The 24,028-nt window shown below is 50.2% G+C and overlaps 1 protein-coding gene across 3 annotated transcripts in view; it reads left to right on the top strand.

The window, feature by feature from the left end:
- The window catches only part of ABHD2 (abhydrolase domain containing 2, acylglycerol lipase), a 109,325-nt gene that overhangs the window by 76,502 nt on the left and 8,795 nt on the right, over positions 1-24,028 (top strand). For all 3 annotated transcript variants that reach the window (XM_040493692.1, XM_040493689.1, XM_040493690.1), the window contains exons 6-10: positions 5,047-5,230; positions 15,731-15,823; positions 19,106-19,216; positions 21,255-21,324; positions 22,819-22,903. In XM_040493692.1, coding sequence (XP_040349626.1) covers positions 5,047-5,230; positions 15,731-15,823; positions 19,106-19,216; positions 21,255-21,324; positions 22,819-22,903 — 543 coding nt within the window. The remainder of the gene's footprint in view (positions 1-5,046; positions 5,231-15,730; positions 15,824-19,105; positions 19,217-21,254; positions 21,325-22,818; positions 22,904-24,028) is intronic.

Raw genomic sequence — 24,028 nt, 5'->3', positions numbered from 1 at the left:
ATGATTCCAGATTGATCACCACGAGTTGTGTGGCCTCTGCAACCATTGAGTGTTACCATGGCAGAAGGACACGGAAAGGTGGGAGGGAGGAGGAGGTGGGTGGAGGGAGAACGTGACAGAGAAGGTGGTGCATTTGCAGAGGCTCAAACATCTTGGAAAACCATCTGGCGAGATCATGTGCCGGGAGTCATCGCGCGTGGCGATGGTGCTGAGGGCCCAGAGTTCGGGAACGTGATGGGGGTAGAAAATACCCAGAGCAGAATTGTGGAGAAGCAGTGATGGGCTCTGTGCTTCTAGGATCAGATCTGGATACTTCGCTTTCAGACAGAAAGTGAAGACAGACAGACAGAAAAGATAGTTTTAGATACCACATGCCTGCGGAAATAGAGCTAAAAGCGCTCACTCGTGAAAATCTTTCAGGGAGAAGGACAAGGCCAGCTCCCATGCTACGCAGAGAAGGCTCTCACTCTAATTTCTGCAGATGTTTTCCTCCCGAGTGACTCCGCTTTGCAGTGGCTTTCACAACACTGAGAAATGACAGGGGCCGCTGGCCCCAAACGGCCACCAGGAGTCACGTTGTTAGCCTGACCAGATCGTTCTCTTGGATTTCACTTAGCGGGGAAGATATTTAGGTACTTCTTGCCCGTCCCCGCCACGGTCACGCTGGCCAGTAGTGTGTGCTCGAGTGCCACACGATTCAAACCTCCTCCTTACGGTGCTGTCATTTGTGGCACACCCACCACGTTCTGGGCCCAGGCCTGGCGTGGAGAATATACAGATGACGGTGACTCAGAGTCTCCATCCACCAGGAGCCCTGAGTCTCTGCATCCCTGTCTCTGAGCCAGCTTAGTCACACTGGTGCCGCTTGGGAAATGGCTCCCGTGAAAGTAGCTTCCGGGTGGCCTCAGCTTTGTCCTTCTCCAGGGGCGTGAGGCTGAAGAAAAGTCGTTCTTGTTCTCGGCAGGTTGCCTTTCCCAGATGGCTTGTGGTACTCCTCTTTCTAAGGCCAGGTTAGTGGCTCGTGTTTCGTCCTGTCTTTTAAAAGCTCAACGAGATTAGATACCTAAATCTTGTTACCAGTGCTAATCCCACAAGGATTAAATACATAGAACCCCATTAAAATCCTCCTGGGATGAAAAAACAGATCCTGTAGCTCTTAGAACAGTCCGGGGAGCGGTTCCCAGTCCCTGAGGATGTTTGGGAACTGTCGTCAGGTGGAAATCCCAGGAGGACCCGGCGCCTCCCAGAAGGCAGAGCCTGGAGCTGGGCCGACACCATGCCCTTGCCTGGGAGAGAAGGCAGCTTTTCACACAACATCCAAACAGCTTGTCCAGCATTAGGCAGGGCTGGCCCTTCATCCACATCAGATGTATTTGGATTTAATTAAATTGAGGCTCCCGAGGTGTCTCCACTATTAGCTGTAATTGCTTCTCGGTAGTGTAACAGATCTGAGTTTTGTAACCGCCACAGTGACATCTGAACATCTGTTCTAGGTCTCAGGTAATTAGTCTCAACCTGAGTAAAGATAGACAGGCCTAGGGGGCACCTGGCTGGCTCACTCAGCGGAGCATGTGACCCTAGATCTCGGGGTCGTGAGTTCGAGCCCCACCTTGGGTGCAGGATTACATAAATAAATAAAACTTTAAAAAAATTAAAATCTTTGGGGGCACCTGAGTGGCTCAGTCGGTTAAGGGTCCGACTTCGGCTCAGGTCACGATCTCGAGACGTTGCATTTTGAACAGTTCTGCAATGCCGCTGCTGCTGGCCCAGGGACAACACTTTGAGAACCACTGGGCTATCGCTAGCGCTTAAATCTCACAGTGATTTAACCTCGATGCTGCTTTTCTGGTTCACTCTTTATAAGAAAGATTACCAGAAAGCACTTGATATGTGCTTTAAAGACTGGCGTTTGCCAGACCTAGAGGAGGTGCCTGGCTGTGTAGAGCAGAGACTCACCCCCTGTAGAAACCTGGCTTTGAGGAAATATGCAGAAAGCTGCTACCAGGCCGACAGCCCTGCTTCCAGAAGCTTCCAAAAGGCAGAGCAATGCCTCCACACGTGAAAGTTGCTTCCTGCAAGTGGAAGGGAAAGGAAAGTCTGAAAATGAATGGCCCAGAGACAGAGCGAGAGCATGCTTCAAAATCTGCTTTTTCAGGGGCGCCTGGGTGGCTCAGTCGGTTAAGCATCCGACTTTGGCTCAGGTCATGATCTCACCGTTCGTGAGTTCGAGCCCCACGTCGGGCTCTGTGCTGACAGCTCAGAGCCTGGAGCCTGCTTCACATTCTGTGTCTCCCTCTCTCTCTCTGCCCCGTCCCTGTTCATGCTGTGTCTCTGTCTCAAAACTAAATAAATATTAAAAAAAAAAAAAAACTTTTTTTAAATCTGCTTTTTCATATTTGTCTGAGCCACGGAGGTCCTTGTCCCTTATATCAGTGGTTCTCGGCCCCGGCTGCACTTGGGAAGCACCTACAGATCTTGTGCGAGACCTCCCATGCCCGGGTCCCACCCCCAGATACTCTGATTTAATTAGCCTGGGGAGGACCCAAGCATTGGTGTTGTTTTACAAGATCCCTGGGTGATTCTAATGTGCCATCAGATCGACGCCATCACATCGAAGCTTTGGAGAAAATCTAGAAACCTAGATTGGCCTTTTCAAGTCTTAAGTTACAATTACTTGTTTAAAGTAATTTAAAAAAAAAAATTTTTTTTTAATGTTTATTCATTTTTGAGAGACACAGAGACAGCGTGTGAATGGGGGAAGGGCAGAGAGAGAGGGAGACACAGAATCCGAAGCAGGCTTCAGGCTCCGAGCTGTCAGCACAGAGCCTGACGCAGGGCTCGAACTCACGAACGGTGAGATCATGACCTGAGCCGAAGCCGGACGCTCAACCGACTGAGCCACCCAGGCGCCCCTTGTTTAAAGTAATTTAAACAATGGCTGAAATGGTTTGGGCAATGTTTACATGGGTGTAAGCATGTACAAATTCATTGTGCACTTTCCTGAGTATTATGTTATGCCTCATTAAATAAAAATAACAAAGAATAGGGCAGGGGCTCCTGGCTGACTCAGTCAGTGGAGCGTCTGACTCTTGATCTTGGGATCATGAGTGTGAGCCCCATGTTGGGTGCAGAGATTACTTAAAAAAAAAATTAGGGTGGCTTTCTGTGTATTGTTAAACAGTGGTTTCCAAGACATATATATTTAAAAAAAGAAACAGTACACAAGGTTACTAAATAATCTGTATGTTACCACTGATATTTTTAAAGAGAATATTAGAAGTTACCTGTGACCACATCTCTAACGTTATTTAAATTTTGTTCCAGGTGCATGTTTTACCTATTCTGAAAAAATTTTAATGCAGGTCCTGGGCCTGGCCCTCATTTTACTGAGTCAGCTTCTCTGGGGGCGAAGCTCACAGATGCCCATTCCTAACAGCCTCTCTCTCCAGGCGATTCTATACACATCGTAGTTTGAGAACCCCTGCACGGGCTGTGCTGGACTGGCTTGGGCCGCATCCCTCTGTGAGAAGCTGTGAGAGGCACTTGGCCCATGGCCTGCTGGTTAGGGAAGAAGCTGTTCAGCCCTCATTAGGGGTGTCAAAACGTCTGAGCTGGTGCCAAGGTCAACCGCTCGTGTTTCCATTATAAATTTTTTTTTAAGTTTATTTATTTATTCTGAGACAGAACACAAGCCAGCAGGGGAGGGGCAGAGAGAGAGAGAGAGAGGGAGAGAGAGAGTCCCAAGCTGGCTCCACACTGTCAGCACAGAGCCCAGTGTGGGGCTCGAAGTCACGAACTGTCAGATCATGACCTGAGCCGAAACCAAGAGTCAGATGCTTAAGCGACAGAGCCCCCTAGGCGCCCTGTGTTTCCGTGATAAATCCACGGTCTCCTCACGCCATGTGTTGTGTGCACGCGTCTTGCCAACATCCCTCTTTCCCTGTTAGGTTTCATTTTAAGTCGGCTCCCTGAAGAGCCTGGGGCTGGGTCTTAGAAGGATGTGACAAACCCCTTCACCCACGTAGGGCACTACCCTCCTCGTCTTAGCAAAGCTGCTGAGGCAGAACACGGCTTCGCAGGCTTCCCCATGGAGCCAGCTGAGACCATCCCTCCTGGGCAAACAAGGCCGCCTCCGTGCAGAGGTCTCCTCTGTGTCCTTCTGAATGCGTCCGTCTCCCTCGGCGCTCTGTCCTTACGTCACCAAAAACATTTTATCCTTATTCTATAGAGCATCCTGGCCGTCCCGCTGGACTGAATTTGTCTTTCCGTCCTTCCCCCACGCTGACAAGAAGATCCTGTAATAACATACACTTGGTACTTTTCTTAACACCATGAGTCATTGTACACATGGGTATAGAGTCATGTTTTGGAGCCTGAGAAGCTAATCCCAAAGGGTTTTGCTCTTGCTTTCGTGTATGTCTGTGTGCGAACAAATGTGCTCACGCACGCCCTGAATACCTGTTTTGTTTATGTATTTATTATTATTTATTTCTACTTTTGAGAGAGAGAGTACGAGTGGTGGAGGGGCAGAGGGAGAGGGAGAGAGAATCTTAAGCAGGTTCCATGCTGAGCACGGACCCCGATGCAGGGCTTGGTCCCCTGACCCTGGGATCAAGACCTGAGCTGAAATCAAGAGTTGGACGCCCAACCGACTGAGCCACCTAGGTGCCCCATGAATATCTGTTTTGATTTCCATGTGCATCTAGAAGGTTTTTCCACAACCCACCTTCAAAGAGCATTGCACATCTGTTTGATACATCTGTCTATACCTCTCCTCATGGGCCCTACTAAGACCGCGTCTCCTCCCTACTGAGGAGCATCTGGAAACTTCTCTCCAGGTAGCCCAAGAGAATTGTCTGTCTGTATATCTGTCTCTCTCTCTCTCTCTCTCTCTCTCTGAACACACACACACACACACACACACACACACACACACCGCTCTCTCTGTTACTATCTTAGCACCCATTTAGTAACCCTCCAGCTCACGTTTTTTCCAGTCTTTGTTGTGCCTACAGTGATGGAGTGGCCTTCCCTCTCTGCCCACAGGCTGCACCTGGGAATTTGGAGCCATGGTAAACTACATCAAGAAGACCTATCCCCAGACCCAGCTGGTCGTCGTGGGCTTCAGCCTAGGCGGTAACATCGTGTGTAAATACCTGGGGGAGACTCAGGCCAACCAAGAGAAGGTCCTGTGCTGTGTCAGTGTGTGCCAGGGGTACAGCGCGCTGAGGTGAGTGGCCTCCCCGCCTGCTCCTGCCTCTCTCCCCCGTCGGGGTCTTTGGTTTGCGCTCCGCTCATTGAGGTGCCCCAGTCAGTGCTCCAGCGCTGGTCTGGGAAGACCAGAGGGACCGTGGAAGTGTCTGGGCCTTGGAGGCACCTTGGTTTGCTTCCACATCACACATGGGAGTTGTCTTACCAGACTCCTTAAGCCCGATCCGCAGCTGTACTCGGCGATCAGATCTGTAACTGAATAGGCCGCGGTTTCCCTGTGGAGTCTCTGCGAGGTGATTTTATCTGTTCGTGCTGCAGGAGTTTTGTAAGAACTGTGGGTTTACCAAAGAACACGAGACGGGTAACCCAGAATCTGGGAGCGGGGTCTTATGACCCCAGATCCGTCCTGCCTACAGAAGAGTTGAGTCTCAAAAGACATGGGAAGGATCTGTAGAAACCGTGGAATCTGTGCCCTCACCTTCAAATACTAGTCTCCGTTCGGCATCCCAGACATCACCACAAGGGAGACGACCTGCTAGATAAAGGTTTATCTTACCCCTTAGTCTCCTGCGCACAGAGCCCCGCAGGATGAGCCCTAGGAGCACATTATCATCTGCTCTGACTCCCCCTCAAGATCAGTGCTGCCCCAGATCTCCTGAGAACCAGCACACACACACGCTCAGTCATTCACGCACACTTCTCCAGACTCTTCAAATGCATTCACATTTTTCCCGTACTCACTCTTCATGATAATGCTTTTGTATAACGCATGGGTATGACCAATTATTAAAGATCTCTTGAGGAAATCAAGTATTGCACAAGAAAGTAAAAAAAGTCTCCGTCATTGATCCGACCTAATACCAAACAGTCCTTATAGTTAACAAATGATTCCTTCCTTTTGGCCTCCCGTTATCTCTCAAAATGCTGCTTAAACCTGTTTCAGCATTTGCTGATGGATAGAGGCTGTCTGTTGTTTCCAAAGATACATATTAACTGGAATTTGAAGCCGTCACAGCCAAAGGGCAAATGCAAGCCTAGAATTCAGCCTCTGCCCATGAGGCGTTAAGCTGGCCAAAAGGAGGATTTAAATGGGCCCGAAAGAAGACTTGAAAAACATCCCTGACGGAACCGTTCCTGAGTTCTAGGGCCGAGGCCTGGGTTCTAGTTTTCCTCGCCTGCACGGTGGGGAGACAATACTAATAAATTGTACCTACCTCGTAGTGCCGCTGTGAGGGTCAGAGGAGTGCACACGTATGCAGGGCAGGGACGTAGAGAGTCCGCCAGTGACCAATAATGACCATCGTTCATGGTGGGACAAGAAGGTAACGCTAGTGGGTCACAAAGACCAGTCTGGTGAACTGGTGACAGTTTCACTGCATTAAGAACCCCTCGGTGTTGTATGGAAACCAATTTGACAATAAATTTCATATATTGAAAAAAAAAAAAAAGAAAAAAGTAACTTTGCCATGAATAGATATGTTTATTTAATATAATAAAGCCAATTAATAGAAAGAAAAAAAAAAGAACCCCTCGGGGGACCATCTTAGAAATATATCCAGTTTCTTGGGTCCCAGCCTTGGAGATTTGGGCTCTAGAATCTGGGGCATGAGGCCAGGAATCTGCATTTGGACACATTCCACGAGTGACTTCTGATATTTAGCCACGTTTAGCAGCCACTGGGCCTGGGGACCTCAGCGGCCCCTCCAGCTCTAGTATCATGGGCCGAAGTGATGATGCTAGATACCCCTCATCCTCCTGCCGGGAATCCTCCTGTTCACTGCCCTCTGTGCTCCGGAGAGCCAGCTGAAAGGACACGTCCCTTGATCTTGGCTAGAAATATCCAGTTCCCAATTCATAGCTGTTATGTAACCGGAGTTAACCAAGTCGCTTGAGAGAGTAAGGTCCCTACCACAGGATTCAAGGGAACGGGTCCTGACACGAGGACCCTGCCTGCTCTCGCCTGACAAATGGTCCGGTTTTCAGCAAGCTTTCTATCACCTGTAAGATTGGAATCACCAGAGTCCCTTCCTAAACCCAGTGCTCTGAGCACGGACTTTGTGTCCAGAGAGCACAGCATTTGATAAGCGGGAGGATGTAGGACAAGTTTGTGGTTTTTTTTTCTTTTTTTTTTTCCACCGAGACACAAGATCTTAAACGACCGCAGCTTCTTTTCCTTTTGCTGCAGCAGCGCCATCTGCTGTTGGCAAGAGCATATGATCCGTGCGGTTGGTGAACTAAGGGGTTTGCCCTCACGCGAAGGGAGCTTAAAATCTGCTAAGTTTAGACTCTGTGAGGTGCCGTACATTTTGCAGACAGTCTACACCACCTTCCTTTGAGACCTCAGAGATCTTCACACTCATACTTACTCATTATCACATCAACCTCGTACAGTAAGGAGACAAAGAGGCAACTTCATCCTCGAGAGCACAGAGAACCCACACTAGGGCCACGATCCTGTGGCCCTACGTACACACTGGAAGTGGTGGCAGGTCAGGGGGACCCCATCGCCCTGTGTGTGTGGGCGCCGCCCTGGGCTCGGGTGCCCTCAACATTTTAATGAGATCTACTCCCCGAAGGACAGTGCCTTACTGAAAACCAGTGTCACCTTTTTTTCCTGCCAAGGCTTGAGGGCGATGAGCCTTTGCGGCACTGGGACGATGGCAGCCATGCTTCCTTTACGCCAAGGTGGAGCAGGGAGGGCTCGTCTGCCTCTGCCGGGGCCCCACGGGAGTCCGTGCTGCCGGTAAATCTCTCCTAGTTGAGCCTAGAGAACCGCTTGCCAGTGACCCATCCCCTCCCGCTGGCTTCTCACCCCCGTAGCGCACCAGCCCCGTAGCCAGAGCCAACCCCAGGCCAGCAGTCGTGCCCGCTTGCCGTAGTTCGCAAAGCCTAGCTGCCACCAGAGAAGCTCATCTAGGATGTGCCGAACCACCCGAGAGCAGGATACAAGAACCCGAAATGCCTGCCGTTTCGTAGACTTCGCGTAGTTCCCTCAGCGTAAGCAGCTGCCAGCCAGTCCCGGAAACGTGTGCGGTCAGACTGAGTGCAACTCTGGTTGAATTAATCATTTGAAACGTTCCTGCAAAGACTCTTGATTCTAAGTTCGTGCAGTGAGTGGCGATCGGCCAGGAGTGGCGGTGCCAGAAGCTTACCTGCAGGTTAATTCGTTCCTTGATTCGTTTGGTTCCTTCGGCCAAGACACCCTTGTAGGTAACGGACACAGCCGGGAACAAGGCGGAAAAATTTCCTGCCCTCATGGAGCTTAAAGAAAAGGGAAGGAAAGCCTTTTGGGGGGGCTGGTTTCCGATCAAATCGCGTCTTCATTCCTAAGGGAGCCCTCAACAATCCGGCATTGCAGAATCTGCCGGTAATAATATGGTTCGAATCCAGGCGTGTCATTGTAGTTGGGGGATGAGAGACAGCCTGTGTCTGAGGACCTCACGGCAGTTCTCGACAGTAGAAAGATGTTTACAAAGCAGCAAACCAACCGATACGCGTCACTAATAGATTCCACACTAGGCATCTGGGTGCCCAGGAAGTCCCCAGTCAAGCGAGGAGGCCAGAGGGGAGGGCTCTTGGAAGGAGGTGAGGGTAGGCACAGGGTCCAGGTCGGGGGGGGGGGGGGGGGTCGGTCTCCGTGTCGGTCGGCTCCTGGCTGGGGGAGCGTGTGAGCACCGCTGGGTCTCAGCACGGTGCTTTCCTCAAGCTTCCCTGCCACAGAGAACACCAGACATCACTTTCTAGCCAAATGGCGTATATATTCTCTCGTTTGCTCTGCGTGGGCAAACCCCAGACTACGGCTGCGTCTATGACAAAAGCAAGGGCTGTCATTCATAAAGTCCCTCTATAGACTTGTCCCTTCATCGGATCTGTGTTTATAGTGCAAGAACTGTATGCCGGTTTTAACAATCAGTAATTTTGCATCAGAGCCAAGCATGGGGGGAGAATCTGCTAAGTTTAGACAAAGCTCTGTGGGCAGAGCTCCAGCCTAGAAGAATGCTTGGCTTTTCCACCACTGGGGTGTGAAGCTGACCAGATGGCTTGCCCTTAGTGTCTTGGGGGTTTTTGTTTATTCCTTATTGCTAATTCTTTCCTCTCAGAAAAATGAGGGTGACAGACCCTTTCACGTAGTAATCCCGTTCCTATAAAAGGACATCCTCAGGGCAAATAGTCTGATGAGGCAGAGAGGGGACTGGCAGTCCCTACCCTTGTCCGAGCTCCGTGCCCCACCCTGCCCCAAAGCCCCGCTGGCTGGAATGACGTCCCAGTGCAGAGAGGGTTTTCTTTCGCTTGCACTCTCAGGCTGAACTAGCCAGAGGTGATGACCTCTCCGCAGGTCAGCCCTGTCCCCCGAACCAGCTGCCAGCCAGAAGCCCTCTTGCCTGGGTCTCTCCGGACCAGACGCTCCACCGTCCTTCCTCCCAGAGGCCACGCCGTTCAAGGCTGTTTGGTTTTGCCCCCAGGACAGTACGACTGTCTTGCAGGGCCAAGCTAGAGATAACCGGCACCTGTCCAGCAGGAGGGATAGTCATAAAATATTATCCACAAATCACAGTGGAAAACAAGGGAGATTTTACATTTAAAAACCAAGAAAATGTGTACCATAAAAGAACGTGTATATTTAAAGTAGTGAGGATACATTGGGTTCTGTGCTGACAGTGTGGAGCCTGCTTGGGATTCTCTCTCTCCAACTCTCTCTCTGCCCCTCCCCCTCTCCCTCTCTCTCCCTCTCACTGTGTGTCTCAAAAATAAATAAACATGAAAAAAGTAATGAGGAGCGCAACTATGTAAAAATAAGCAGAATGGTGGAAATGGGAAGTGCTAGTTTAACGGATATGAACTTCCAGATTCACAAGATGGAAAAATTCTGGAGATTTATGACACATCACTGTGAATATGCTTAACGCTACTGGACTGTGTACTTAAAAATGGTTAAGGAGGTAAATTTTATGGTATGTGTTTTTTTTTACCACCACGATTAAATTTTTAAAAAGAAAAAAAAAAAAAAAGATTGTAGATGGGCAAAACTTGGAAGAGAAACTCCCCTCCCCAGAGAAAAACAGTTTTCTTACACTGGGGTGATAACATGCCAGGAGATGCTTAACATGGTTTGATTTTAAAGTTTCTTTAGCACATTACGTTCAAGGTATGTTGTAATATTGCCTACGTCCACGTCTTCATTTGTAGCACGCCTGCCTTGTTGTCCCTTTTTGGAATGTTAGGGTCACGCGTGCCCAGGTTCACAGAACCTGCGTCTCATTCTCATCCTCCATGTTTTCTCGAAGACCACAGAAAAGATGTTTGGCCGCCCTCGCAGGGTCTCAGCACTCTGAGATATAATTTACTTGAGCCGGGAGACTTGAGTTCCTTTGGGTGTTAGGTGCGTGCTTTCCCCCAGCTCATTCTCTTCCGACTTCAGTTCCTTTTAATCAGTGCTTAGTCCACTCGTTTTGCAAACTCTGAGTTGGGAGGTTGAGCTTTCTCTGAGCAGAGCCCCCCAGCAGCGTGAAGTGCTTGGCTCTGCTCCTCTCTGCCCCGGTGGATTGCCCTGAATGTGACTGTGGATGCCTGCTTCCTTTGGATCCTCTTCTAAGTGATCTAAAAATCCGTCTTCTTCCACAACCTTTTGTTTTTATTTTTTTAATATTTTTTTAATGTTTGCTTATTTTTGAGAGACAGAGAATAGAGAACATGAGGGAGGGAAGGACAGAGAGAAAGGGAGACACAGAATCCAAAGCAGGCTCCAGGCTCTGAGCTGCCAGCCCAGAGCCGGACGCGGGGCTCAAGCGCACAAACCACGAGATCATGACTTGAGCCGCCGTCGGATGCTTAACCGACTGAGCAGGCACCCCACCCACAACACCTTTTAAAACTCTCATAACTGTTCCAATAGAAACCGCTCACCAGCAGGTGGCTGGGAAAGCAGTGCAGAAAATATCTTATTATTTAACATTACAGTGATCAGAAACAAAGGCATTTTAAAAGAACTTTGTTTTTTTTTGTTGTTGTTGTTGTTTTTTGTTTTGTTTTTAATTTTTTTTTTTTAACGTTTATTATTTTTGGGACAGAGAGAGACAGAGCATGAACGGGGGAGGGGCAGAGAGAGAGGGAGACACAGAATCGGAAACAGGCTCCAGGCTCTGAGCCATCAGCCCAGAACCTGACGCGGGGCTCGAACTCCCGGACCGCGAGATCGTGACCTGGCTGAAGTCGGACGCTTAACCAACTGCACCACCCAGGCGCCCCAAAAGAACTTTGTTTTGATAAAAGGTAGATAGACAGATGGATGGATAAAGTTCTTTCAAAATCCACACATGTCCCTTTGAAGCATGCTGCTTTGGGAGGTACTCTGCTTCTCATTTGCAGTCTCGATGACAGAATAGCTTTGTGACTCTCGGGAGGCATCAGCCCCGGCAGAGTCATCCTGGTTCTTTCTGAAGTGGATGAAACCTGCCTTCCTGGAGGATTCAGAGCCTTCTCCTGACTGTTCATTATGACACATCTCTCTTGTGCCCTCGTTGGCCAGACTCTCCTGGTGGCTCAGCCCAGGGAGCCCATCCTGCTGTCCCCTCTCTCTCATAGAGAACGTAGCCATCTAGAGACAAGCCAAGAACATGGAGGTTTGGAGGCGCCAGGGTGGCTCAGTCAGTTGAGCACCCAACTCTTGGTTTCGGCTCAGGTCATGGTCTCATGGTTCATAGGTTCAAGCCCTGTGTCAGGCTCTGCACTGACAGCACAGAACCTGCTTGAGATTCTCTCTCTCCCTCTCTCCCTCTTAAAAATAACAAATATTTTTAAAAGAAGAACACAGAGGTTCTGCTGTTTGGACAAGTAAAGGGTTCATTCATTGTCTGGAGAGCCGAAGTCCCCTGTCTTTGGTGCCCAATTTGTGTCTTGCTTCAAACAACATCTGCCAGATGCCACCCAAATGTTCTGTTCATATTTTTCCACCTTGGACCTTGGGCTCAACCCAGGAATGTGTTTTCTTGCGGAGAGCACTCTTCTGCTTCTCTTGCTGGAAGTTTCCCTCAGAGCCACCCAGGGGCCTCCACAGGGTTCCTTCCAGTCCTGGTCCCATGTCAGCAAGTCCTGCTGATGCCTGTGAAACCTTGCTTGCTCTCCTCTGAGTTTCGTTCACCCTGTGTGTGTGGCCCACCCGGGGGCCTGTCACTACCCAAGACCGCAACATTCTGTCCTTCCCTGTCCTTCCCCATTTGCTGGCAGTCAGTCCGCCATGTTGTTAGGGTTTCAGCTGAGTGTTCTCTTCCCTCCTGATCCATTCGCCTTGGTTTCCAGGCAGACGTCTGTCCCGTCCTTAGGAGATACACGCCGCATCTTTCTCAGGAGCCTGCCCGCCCCCCAGGCCTCCTCAGCCAGGGCCAGAATCCAGACCCCTTACCACCACCAGCTGGCCAGCTCTCCACTCACCACATCCACCATTAACAGGAGCAGCGAAACGCCACTAAAGTTCTCTGTCGGGCCTGTGATAAAGCTGTCTAGCTACCTCTCAGCCATAGAGCAATCAGTATGAAATGGATTCTCTCATTCAAGCCCCTGATCTGTCAGATGAGGCTTGGTGAGGTGAAGTGGTTTTGCAGAGTCTGGTGACCTATGTGGTGGGGTCGGATGGGCAGTATTCAGGTCCCTGCTCCGACTCTCACCAGCCGGGTGGCCTGGACGTCTCATGAGACCTTCATGCCGCCGCCCGCCCCAAGGCCCCTGGCCCATCTGCCACACCAGCCTGCTCCTGCCTCCTGCCTCCTCTCGCTGCAAAAACAGGGCAGCAAAATGGGAGTTCGGACTCAATGGGAACTGTGCTGTGCTCCACACGACCCACCGGTCTCTTTGCCGTCCCTGAGAAGGATTGTTGAGGCTCACAGTTACCCGGTTAAGACTAACTTCAACTTTTCTCTGTATCTCTTTGAACTTTGATCTCCTCAGCAGGGCAAATAATTTTCAGTAGCTCATAATCTAAAATAATTGTCTATTTTCTTTCTTTTTCTTCTTCCTCCTTCATTATGATGGAAAATTTTAGGCACATATAAAGTAAAAAGAGTAAGACATTGAATTCCCGGGTGCCCATCATCACCCACTTAAGCAATGCCTAGCTCACAGCCACTCTGGTTCCTCCACAGCTCAGGCACACCCTGCTACCCCAGAAGCTGATTTTTTTTTTTTAATTTTTTTTTTCAACGTTTATTTATTTTTGGGACAGAGAGAGACAGAGCATGAACGGGGGAGGGGCAGAGAGAGAGGGAGACACAGAATCGGAAACAGGCTCCAGGCTCTGAGCCATCAGCCCAGAGCCCGACACGGGGCTCGAACTCCCGGACCGCGAGATCGTGACCTGGCTGAAGTCGGACGCTTAACCGACTGCGCCACCCAGGCGCCCCTCACAGAAGGCTTTTAATAGTTGGCTTGTTTGATCAGGATCCACGTAATGCCTATGCATGGCACTTGTTGATCTGTCTCGTAAGTTTCTTTTAGTCTATAGGTTCTCCTCTCGGATTTCCCTCCATATGTTGTTGTTGTTGGGATTGAAGAAATGAGGCCTTTTAAAAAATATATGGAATGAATGCATTTATAACACATTGCCCTTGATTATGTTTTATTCAACCAGTATAAAATTAAGTGTCAGTTCCTTAATTTTATACACAAAGGTGGTGAAAGTCCCTGTGTATGCTGAGCAGTAAAGCAGAGATGCTAGGAATCAGCGTTAGCCAGCATTGATGGAGGGAAATGGTTCCAGCATCCTTATTCCTTGTCCTCCTCAAGCCCAGGGCCCGTGTGCGTCCCCCAGAGCCTCTCAGTGAGTGGTGCCTGTGATCTTCAGTCAAGAGAGCCTCCGCAGTGCTGTCGTTAGGTCTTAACGTTTATGCTCAGCACCTCCCCACTTCCTGCCTTATGCATTCCCTCTCATACGAAGGACGTGCTAACCAAAGCAGTTACAAGGGCAGCAAAGGAAGAAACGGACAAAGGCAAGAGAAAGCTGGGATGATGAGACTGTCTGCTCTCTGAGGAGGGGGCAGCCTGGGTCCAAGGTCAGAGGAGGGGATGCCAGCGGAGGAAGCAGGTTCTGGCTCATGGATTGGGTGACTTCCCTCCTTCCTCCTCGCTCAGACCAAGAGGCAAGTGTCCAGATCCCTGGGGACCCCACCCACTGTGGGGTCCCACCCACAGTGATCTGGCCTCTCCTTTCTGTGTCTGCGGCATTTGGGGAGCCCCCCGTGCATTTATAGAATGGCCTTTTGACCTTTGAAGGCAGTGTTAGCTTTCCCACAGTTTATGTGAACTTCAGCCCACGTTTTATGAGCATGTCACACACCATTAAAGCCACAAACCCTTTTGCTTTTAACCTCCCACTACCTCTTATTTTTTAACCACGGTATTATGGGAAATGTTTGCCGGTCCAAAATCGAAGGGTGGCAGCCTTGGGGGGAAATAACTTTTATAAACTCTTCTGGATTTAAAAAAAAAACAAAAAACCTATGAACCACCCCGTCCCCTCTTTGGCCATCTGGGATAGGAAACCGATGGACCCCGCGTAGGAATGGTGACACCCGGGTTCACCCGCAGAGTGGAAGCAGGCCTCGAGACCCAGACGTCTGCAAGGTGGGAGTTAGCATGGACCCGGTGATGTTTGGGTTCACACCCAGGGAAGAGAGCACTGAGCAGGGAGGGCCGAGCCAGGCGGTGGGAAACACTGGTGTTTGCTCACCTGTCGTGTGGCCAAGGAAATCTGCGCAGGTGCGCAGAGAAGGCCGCACTTTCCCTTGACCTGAGTGCGTGGTGGTCTCCTAATCTAGAGTGGGGATAATACTACCTGCCTTTTACTGCTGGGGCTCAGGCGGTGGCCCTCATGTCAGGTAGGCCTAGTCATGCTGCCGGTGCACAGTAGCTTGAGGGGGGAAAAGACTTCAGAACCAGCCGCAGCAGCCGCGCCCAGGGAGGGTGGGTCGCCCGTTGTCTTCTTCTGTTTCCTTGCCCCTTAAACATTCTAAGGCTAATCAATAGAAAGCCCACCCTTGTATGCTTTCCCTTTGCCTCTCAAACAGCAACCGAGAAGTTAAGTTTTTCCCTGCACTGTGCCTCTCCACACCCCCACCCCCACCCCCACCCCCACGTACTCCTTCACTAAGCCAGAAAAACCGTCTGGCCAGGTGGGAAGCCGAATGGACGTGTTCAAATGACAGTACTGGCAGGTCCTGAGAAAGGCCACTGTGCCGCAAGGGGGTGTCGGGACTGCCACCCACAAAGCCTGTGCCCCCAGAGAGCTTCCCCGCTGGGGCCTTGCATTCAGCCCTGCGGCTCCCCTACGGAGAGCTGGAGACCCCCCCCGCAAAGATCCGTGTTCTGGGGCGGGAGCCAGTGCCCTCCTCCTCCAGGGAGAGGTGCCGTGAGCACCTTCTCGGGGCCCCAGCGCGTGCCGCTAGCGGGTCCCTGCAAGGCCTCCCTGCAGCACATCCTCCAGCGCGTCTTCCAGGGCGCGGTCTCTCACTCCCCCCCGTGGTTCTTTCAGGGCCCAGGAGACCTTCATGCAGTGGGACCAGTGCCGGCGCTTCTACAACTTCCTCATGGCCGACAACATGAAGAAGATCATCCTCTCGCACAGGTGCGTCGCCTTCCGTGCCCTGTCAGGAGACCGTTCCCCTCTGAGCTCATTCCCGAGTCACAAAGGCCAGAACTCGAGGTTCTCCAGGAGGACGAGAGAGGCAGGGTTGCTGCAGATTCTCTGCCGACCGCTTTGTGACTCGCTCAGAAGCAAACTGGTCCCGAGCTACCCAGTTCGCCCACTCGCTTTCTGCTTTCATGATTCCCCACGTACCCAAGACGAGGAACCATTCTACACCATTCTTGCCCAAACTAGAGCAACCCCGAGGGGGCCTGTCATGGTCTGGGGACCTTTCTCCTTAGGCTGCTCTGTGCACGCCTCTGCGTGTTCCCCATGCCGGTCTCGCCTCACTCCTGCTCACAGTGCTTGGGTGGGGTCGCCCCTGACCACGCTTGGAGCGGCGCCCGGCGTGCGGGACAGGTCAGTAGGTATTGGCGATGGCTTTATCGTCGTGATTGTTAATAGTCACACCGTCCCTCCCCCTTCCCCTGCACCCGCCTTCCCTCTAGCCGGACTGGGCCACTTAGAGGTCCTGCGCCCTCTGGCCTCTCCCACGCCACCGGGGCTTCGCCGAAAATACCCTTCCAGTCACGTCTACCCATACTTTAGGTCCATCTCCGTGTTCCTCTGTGAAGCCAACTCCTTCACCCCCGAACTGTTTTTCTGTTGCTTCCCCGGTGTGAATCCTGTGTCTTGAACTAAACTGTAAAGCACTGGAGGGCCTAGGCTGGGTTTGATTCACCTACCCCACCTCCAGAGCCTGGCACATCACGGGGACGCAAACGGAGCAATTTTAGAGGGGTTTTGATGCCATCCCAGGAAAGACGATCTACCTGATCGCAGTGGTTAAAAGAAAATACGGTACTGGCCTGCCCTAGCCAGGCGCCCCAGATTGGGCAGGATCCACGTGGAGTCTGGGCAGGGCTGGTGCTCACAGGCCCCTCAGGCTGCCAAGCTGCTAGGCCCTTGTGACTGGTGCGTGGAGGTACAAAAGGAGGCTTCTGTCCCCTGGGCTGACCGGATGTAAACTGTTTTCACTCAGCTGGTGGTCTTTGGGTCTCAGCTATGAGTCAGGTGTGGCTCAGCTGAGGTTCACACGGGGCTGGGGATTTGCTGATGTTCCAGAAAGGGTGAAGCCAAGCCTCTGACACCAAGTGCAGGTCCTCTGTCTGCCTTCCACACTTCTAGAATGGGAGGGGACTCCTCCCAGGGAACGTTTGGCCACAGGGCCCAGTCTTGCCACTAATTAATCAGTCCAGAAGGTCCATCGTGTAATTCTTAACAAATTGAGGGAACCCTTTGAATGTGCTCTAGGTGTATTTACATTTTTTTCAATTTCCTACAGAAAGCCAAACATTTAGAAATTTTAGGGGCACTTTAACCTGTGAGTTCTAGGGGTGCCTGGATGGCTCAGTCGGTTAAGCATCTGACTCGGACTCAGGTCATGATCTCACGGTTTGTGGAAGCCCTGCGTCGGGTTCTGTGCTGATGGCTCAGAGCCTGGAGCCTGCTTCGGATTCTGTGTCTCCCTCACTATCTCTCCCCAACTCGTGCTCTGTCTCTGTCTTTCAAAAAAATAAACAAATGTTAATAATACTAAACAAATGTTAAAAAATAATAATAATAAATTGTGAATTCTAAACTGTAGGTATACAATCTTCCTCATAATCTTTTGGGGGGAAAGATGTTAAAGAAATGTGCTCCTCTTTGAGAGGGGTAGCAAGTAGACACCAGAACGTGGAGGGCCAGACCGCAGACTCGGCCCTCCTTCTGCTATGTGCCTGAGACCCTGCAGGGGATGAAGGTCTAGGTGTGTGTGTTTTGATCTCTACCTTTATTATCATCTTCTCAAGATGGATCTTGTTCTTAGTAGACATGACTATTCTTCGGAGTATACGTAAGCTTTTTAGCAAACACGTTGGAGAGCAGTTGATTTGCCCCAGCGCTAAATGGGTTTTCCAATGTCTTCCTTGTTAAGTGACTGAAACAGCTCCTAAAGAGAAGGGGGTGCGGGGCGCCTGGGTGGCGCAGTCGGTTAAGCGTCCGACTTCAGCCAGGTCACGATCTCGCGGTCCGGGAGTTCAAGCCCCGCGTCAGGCTCTGGGCTGATGGCTCAGAGCCTGGAGCCTGTTTCCGATTCTGTGTCTCCCTCTCTCTCTGCCCCTCGCCCGTTCATGCTCTGTCTCTCTCTGTCCCAAAAATAAATAAACGTTGAAAAAAAAAAATTAAAAAAAAAAAAAGAGAGAGAGAGAAGGGGGTGGTGTCAACACCAGTGTAAAGGTGAGCCCTCGCCCCCCACTGTTTGGCTGACCACCCACCACTCACTATAGATCCCTTCCGAAGACCTCCCCTCCCCTTCAGTGAAGGATTTGTAATATAGATGATCCTTGAACAATTCGGGTGTTAGCTGCACAAGTCCACCTGCATGTGGATTTTTTATTCATTTATTTTTAAGCATTTATTTCTTTAGGGGAGAGCACAAGCAGGGGAGGGGCAGAGAGAGGGGGGGACAGAGGATCCAAAGTGGGGGCCACACTGACAGCAGCAAGCCCAATGCGGGGCTTGAACTCACCAACCATGAGATCATGACCAGAGCCGAAGTCGGACGCTCAATCGACTGAGCCACCCAAGCACCCCTTGTGGATTTCTTATAGTCCAGTACTATAAATATATTTTTTTCTTCCTTATGATTTTGTTGTAACATTTTATTCTCCCTAGCTTATGTTATTGTAGGAATACAGTACATAATACATGTAACATACAAAATATGTGTTTTTTTTGTCTGAGGTTCTTGGCAAGGCTTCCAGTCAACAGTAAGCTATTAATAGTTAAGTGTCCAGGGAGTCAGAAGTTCTGTGTGGATTTTTGACTGCGCTGGAAGCTGGCGCCCCTACCCCCGCATTGTTCAAGGGTGACAGTACTCACCTAGGCTCAAACACGCTCTTTAGTTTGTCTAGCTGCCTCTGAAAAGGAAAACAATACCTTGGCAACCATCTTTCTGCAGTTATTCAAAAATCAACATTGCAAGCTCATCCTCTGGAACATTCTGAGGGCTGAAGGGGTGTCTCTCCGACGTGTCCTGTATCCGCTGTCAGATACTCTCTCCTGGCTTGACCCCCTGGGGAAAGGAAGCAGGCTCTGTTCACAGTTATCATCTGCCCTTTACATGTTTTTTTCAGCTTTATTGAGCTAAAAAATAAAATTGTAAGGTGTTCCAAATGTACAACACGATTTGGTTCATCATCTGCTTTTTGTTCTGTTTGCTGTTGTGTCTCATTCTAGGCAAGCTCTTTTCGGAGACCATGTTAAGAAACCCCAGAGCCTGGAGGACACTGACTTGAGCCGCCTCTACACAGCCACGTCCCTGATGCAGATTGATGACAACGTGATGAGGTGTGTCCATGCTCAGGGGGCAGGGCGCCAGGCGTGGGGGCTACAGGCCGGCATTGCCCAGCTCAAGGGCTTTTCCTCTGCCCACTTCAGCATTAAGGTCTTTTTTTTTTTTCCTTTGAATAAATGTCTAGTGTTTAATAAAAACTGAAGACTGCACAGAAAAATCCAAATTTCTAGTTGCTCTTAGAAAACAAGAAGGTCTCACCACTCATTCTGCATTCTTGTGTGGTGTAACTGGGCTTGAAAACTGGGGACCTGGGGTGTGCACACCCTAGTTGTCCACAGCCCTTACCCCACCTGCCGTGCTCTGACCCTGGGGCAGGGATCAGGTGCCACGTAATTTGCTTTTGCAGGAGAAGGAAATGTTTCTTGTGCTTATCTATGTCTCTACCCAAAGTAAAAAACAAGAAATAGACAAAGAGGGCTGTGCATTGCAAGAAAACAGAGCCTCTTTCTTTGGGGCAGTGAAGTCTCTCCTGAGTGTAATACACAAATCCTGCCCACTTCAGTCCTTTATCCTTCCCTGCCCCCTCCCTTCAGGTACCTGAGGCTGAGACCCTGACAGTGTCTTCCTTCCTAGCACCCATAGTTTCTGATCGACCTTAGCCTTAGCTGGAAAAGGCAACGTTGATCTCTGGCCTCATCGTTCTCTTTAAAAACAACATCATTTTTATTTGATACCTTCAGGCATGATCTAAAGCAAGCTAACTGTTCACCCAGTAGATAGGCAGATATTGACCTGAGGGTGCTTATCTTCCTTACAGGATTTTAGTAGCTTTCTTACACCAAGCAAACTTGAAATAAGCCTGTTAACGGTTATGCAAAGGAAATAGACACTAGAAAATCACTGGTATGTTCAGAAGTTGAGAATGGATTCTACCCCCTCTCACTGAAGATAGGAAATGCGACTTTATTGTGGTACTAACAAGAAAGAAACCAAACATTTAAACTCCATTGATCGTCTGAATTTTTTTAAGCCCCAGAGGGAGTGGTGTTCAACTCTCCCTAAAGCTCTTCCTTTTGAATAGTGTTGGATCATAGCAGTTTTCATGAAGGTCACCAGTAATACTGGAGGCCTGGAGTGCTTTCCTGGCCCTCTGGGACCACAAAGGGACTGACTGCATGCAGACAGGTGGCCCAGAGGTGATATCTGCGCTCAGCTACTTCCTGCAGAGTAGACCCTGGCAGTGCAGCCTGAACTTTCTGGAGGCTTCCCAGGCAGAGATGTCTATGGGGCCTGGCAGTGGAGGAGATGTACATCTTCAGGGGAGGCATGATATCTTTAAGATGCCAGTCAGGATAGAACAAAACCACCATTCAGATACCAGAAGTCCTAATGTGCGTCAGAAAGAGGTTTCCAAAGATCCCCTGGCTTGAGGGTGACTCGGCCTGTTGGTGTCAGAGCCCCAGGATGAACAGGGCACAGGGCACAGCAAACCTACAGGACTTTCATTCTGGAACATCAAAGGTTTGGTTAAATGTCAATTTATCTCTGACTACTGCTCCGTGGATGGACGGAATCAGTAACTGAATCTCTGTCTCATGCCCATTACCTGATACATATTGCATTCCAATTCACAGTGGTCTGGGTTACTCAGGCCAGGAAGAATTTTGTTGAAAAGAAAAGCTCTCATAAATGCCTTTGAATGTCATTTTCCTAGCGTCTGCGGTGACATCTGGTTTTATACTGACTCGAAGTGTGTAACCTGTGCTAATAAATACTATAGATAACACTGAGTTTCTGTGCTGGTGTGCACTTTAATGCCATAAATCTCAGTGCCGTTAAGGAAGGTGCTGTCCCTAGCTCCATTTTACAGAGAAGCTCAGAGAGGTTAAAGAGTTTGCCTGAGGTCATGGAGCCCGTAAGTGGCAGAGTCAGGATTTGAGCCCAGATACCAAAGCCAGAGCTCCTAACCCCTAACGCTGGTGCATCTGTATTGTCAACTGATGTGACGTGTCAGCGTGGGATGGGAGCAGTAAAAAAATCCACTCTGCATCCGACCTTGTGACGAATGTGGCTTCGTCCTCTCCTTCCCAGGAAGTTCCACGGCTACAGCTCCCTGAAGGAATATTATGAGGAGGAGAGCTGCATGCGGTACCTGCACAGGGTGAGTGACAGCACAGACTCAGAGGTAGCAGCAGCTCAGAAGTAGCATCACTTCCCCCCAGCTTCACACCCCGTGCAACAAGCATGCTCCCTAACCTCCTGAGGCTCGAACCCCGGTAGCTGTTGACTTGGGCTTTGTTTGTGAACCAAACTCTGGCTCTCTGGGGCCTCCGTAAATTAATCCCAGAGCTGCCCCTAGGTGCAGAGCGGGACCCGTCTGCTCCTGTGTCTGTGTTAAAGCCCTTAAAATTACTGCAACACCCTTTTTTTCTTTTTCTTTTTTTTTTTTTTAGTCTTCTTTGACAGTGTAATCTTGCCTGGTTCCTGCCATGGTCGTTCATAGATCTGTGTAGATTTCTTACAATTCTGGACCTTTTTTTTTTTTTTTTTTGGCCATTGTGCATTTTGTTAATGTGGCGACGAGGACTAAACCTCCAAGTTCCTGCCATGATCTGGTGAGCCCAGAGGAAAAGAGATGTATTTCTGTATCAGAACGATGAGGAACAGGTGTGCTGGCAAGATGGGCAGGTTTCTATTAACGCAGTTTCTGGCAGGTGCCATAAACTTTATGTGGATTAAATTAAGTTTGTGGCCACTCATCAGCGCCGGTGTTTTCACCTGCACCACCACCAAACCAGTCTCTCCTCATTCTTTGTACAATTGCCCCTTTCCCTCAAGCGCAGGACTTCCCATTTAGCCCTGTCAACGTCCACCTGGTGGCTCGGCCCCCTACTCACCCAGCTGAAGCACGTAATTGTGAATTGCGGTCCTGCCGTCTGTCCCATCGGCCACCCCTCCTGGTTTAGCATCATCCCCCAGGCTCTGGGTGCCTTCGTTGAAGCCGCTACAGAACCGTTGAGCTGTCTAGACCAGTGTTTGAGACTGCCAGGTTGGCACAGCCAGTCTCTGTGCTGCCCGGGTGCGGCTGTCCATAGCGTCTGAGTGCCCGTCAGCCCTTCTCCCCTAAAATGAAAAAGGCTATTTTACTACAATGGATGTTGAACGCAACCCCACTAAGAGCTTCCCAATATCCACCAGCCTACTCTTGGTTTTCCCCTTCAGATTCCCCTAGAAAATCTCCCTTGTCTGGAAGGGAGCACCCTCCATTTGTCCTCCCCACAGTATAAACCGAATGAATGTGTACATAACTCTCTGTAGGGTCACTTTTCTGAAAGGTGGGCTAACCTGAAATACTGGGAGTCTCATCAGAAAGATTTTGCCGGTGAGCCCCATTGAGCACCTACCCAGGCTCCATCAGAACACGTGGGTCCCCTAGGACACCTGCCAGGCCACCATCAGACTGCAGTTACGGTTCATGCCACCGCCAGGGAACACAGGCAGCCTTAATCCACTCGTGCAGTGGACTGAACAGGAACCCTCTTCCCTTTGCTTCAAAGGCATGTCCGGTAGTTGAATTTGAGCCTTGACTCGGGGGGAGAGGGGGGTCTAAGAAAGGGAATCGATCATTTATTTCTCCTTTATTTTCCTATTGCAGATTTATGTGCCTCTCATGCTGGTCAACGCAGCTGATGACCCCTTGGTGCACGAAAGCCTCCTAACCATTCCAAAATCTCTTTCAGGTAAGTGTTCCTTCCTGCTGCTCCCTTGGCCATTCAGCACGTTGCCATGGCAAACTCTGTCACCTCTTGTAGGTCAGCTTCTGTGGGGAAGGACATCCCGTGGCAGGGTTCTCGTTCAGCCTGCCTTAATAGTACTGGGGCTGTGATGAGCCCTGGGCAGAGCCTTGTGTTCTCTCTTGGTGCCAGAGACCTGACTATCATTTATATCCATAGCCAAGAGGGGTTTGGGGGGAGTTCCCCAGTGTTCTGTGAAATTATTGTTTCAGGGTTTATGGTTCCATTAAATTGGAGAGTTTGATTTAAAGAGATATTCCGACTTAAACATGACACGAGGGGCACCTGGGTGGCTCAGCCGGTTAAGCTTCTGACTTCGACGCAGGTCATGATCTCACAGTTCACGGGTTTGACCCCCGCATCCAGCTCTGTGCTGGCAGCTCAGAGCCTGGAGCCTGCTTCAGATTCTGTGTCTCCCTCTCTCTCTGCCCCTCCCCTGCTCATGCTCTCTCTCTCTCTCTCTCTCTCTCTCAAAATAAATAAACATTTAAAAAAATTTTTAAAAACCTGACACGAGAAGCAGAACAAAAAAGCCAATTCTGCTGCCTCTTCTGACAGCCTCTCCATCTGCTTTGAGGATAAAAATATAAGCAACTGAAAAAGCAAAGAACGTTGCTCATGGGAATGCCGCTGTTTCGGGCCGGGTCGGTCTCACCCCACGCTAGAGAGGGGCTGAGGGAGAAACGAGAGAGAGCCAGCGAGCGAGCATGTAGCAGCAGAAGGAAACACTTGGAAATCCCAAGACCACTTGCACTGCAATTCAGCTCCCCGGGCCCCATTCTCCTGCCCTCTGTAGCCCTCCGTGACCACGTTTCTCTTGTAAATATCCTATATTAAGCAGAGCAGGGGCCCTTCTGGCTCGAACTCCAGGCCAGGGGAGTAAAAACCAGTGGGTGGAGCCCCGTGCCCTGCTCGGAGTGGATGTTGTGTGTGATACAGGTGTGTGAGGTGATAAAGCCGCCCGTCCTCAACCCGTGTCAAGCCGTAGGCTCCCTGCCCAAAAACAGCCCAGTGAGCAGCGTGCAGCAGAGAAAGCGGCCGTGCCGTTTCCTTCCGGTGTCCAGAGTAACA

Source organism: Herpailurus yagouaroundi, unplaced genomic scaffold (genome assembly GCF_014898765.1).
Source record: "Herpailurus yagouaroundi ecotype Mexico unplaced genomic scaffold, PumYag 185, whole genome shotgun sequence".
Taxonomy (NCBI): Eukaryota; Metazoa; Chordata; class Mammalia; order Carnivora; family Felidae; genus Herpailurus; species Herpailurus yagouaroundi.
Note: the sequence above shows the minus strand (reverse complement) of the source record. Positions and strands in the feature narration are given on the sequence as shown.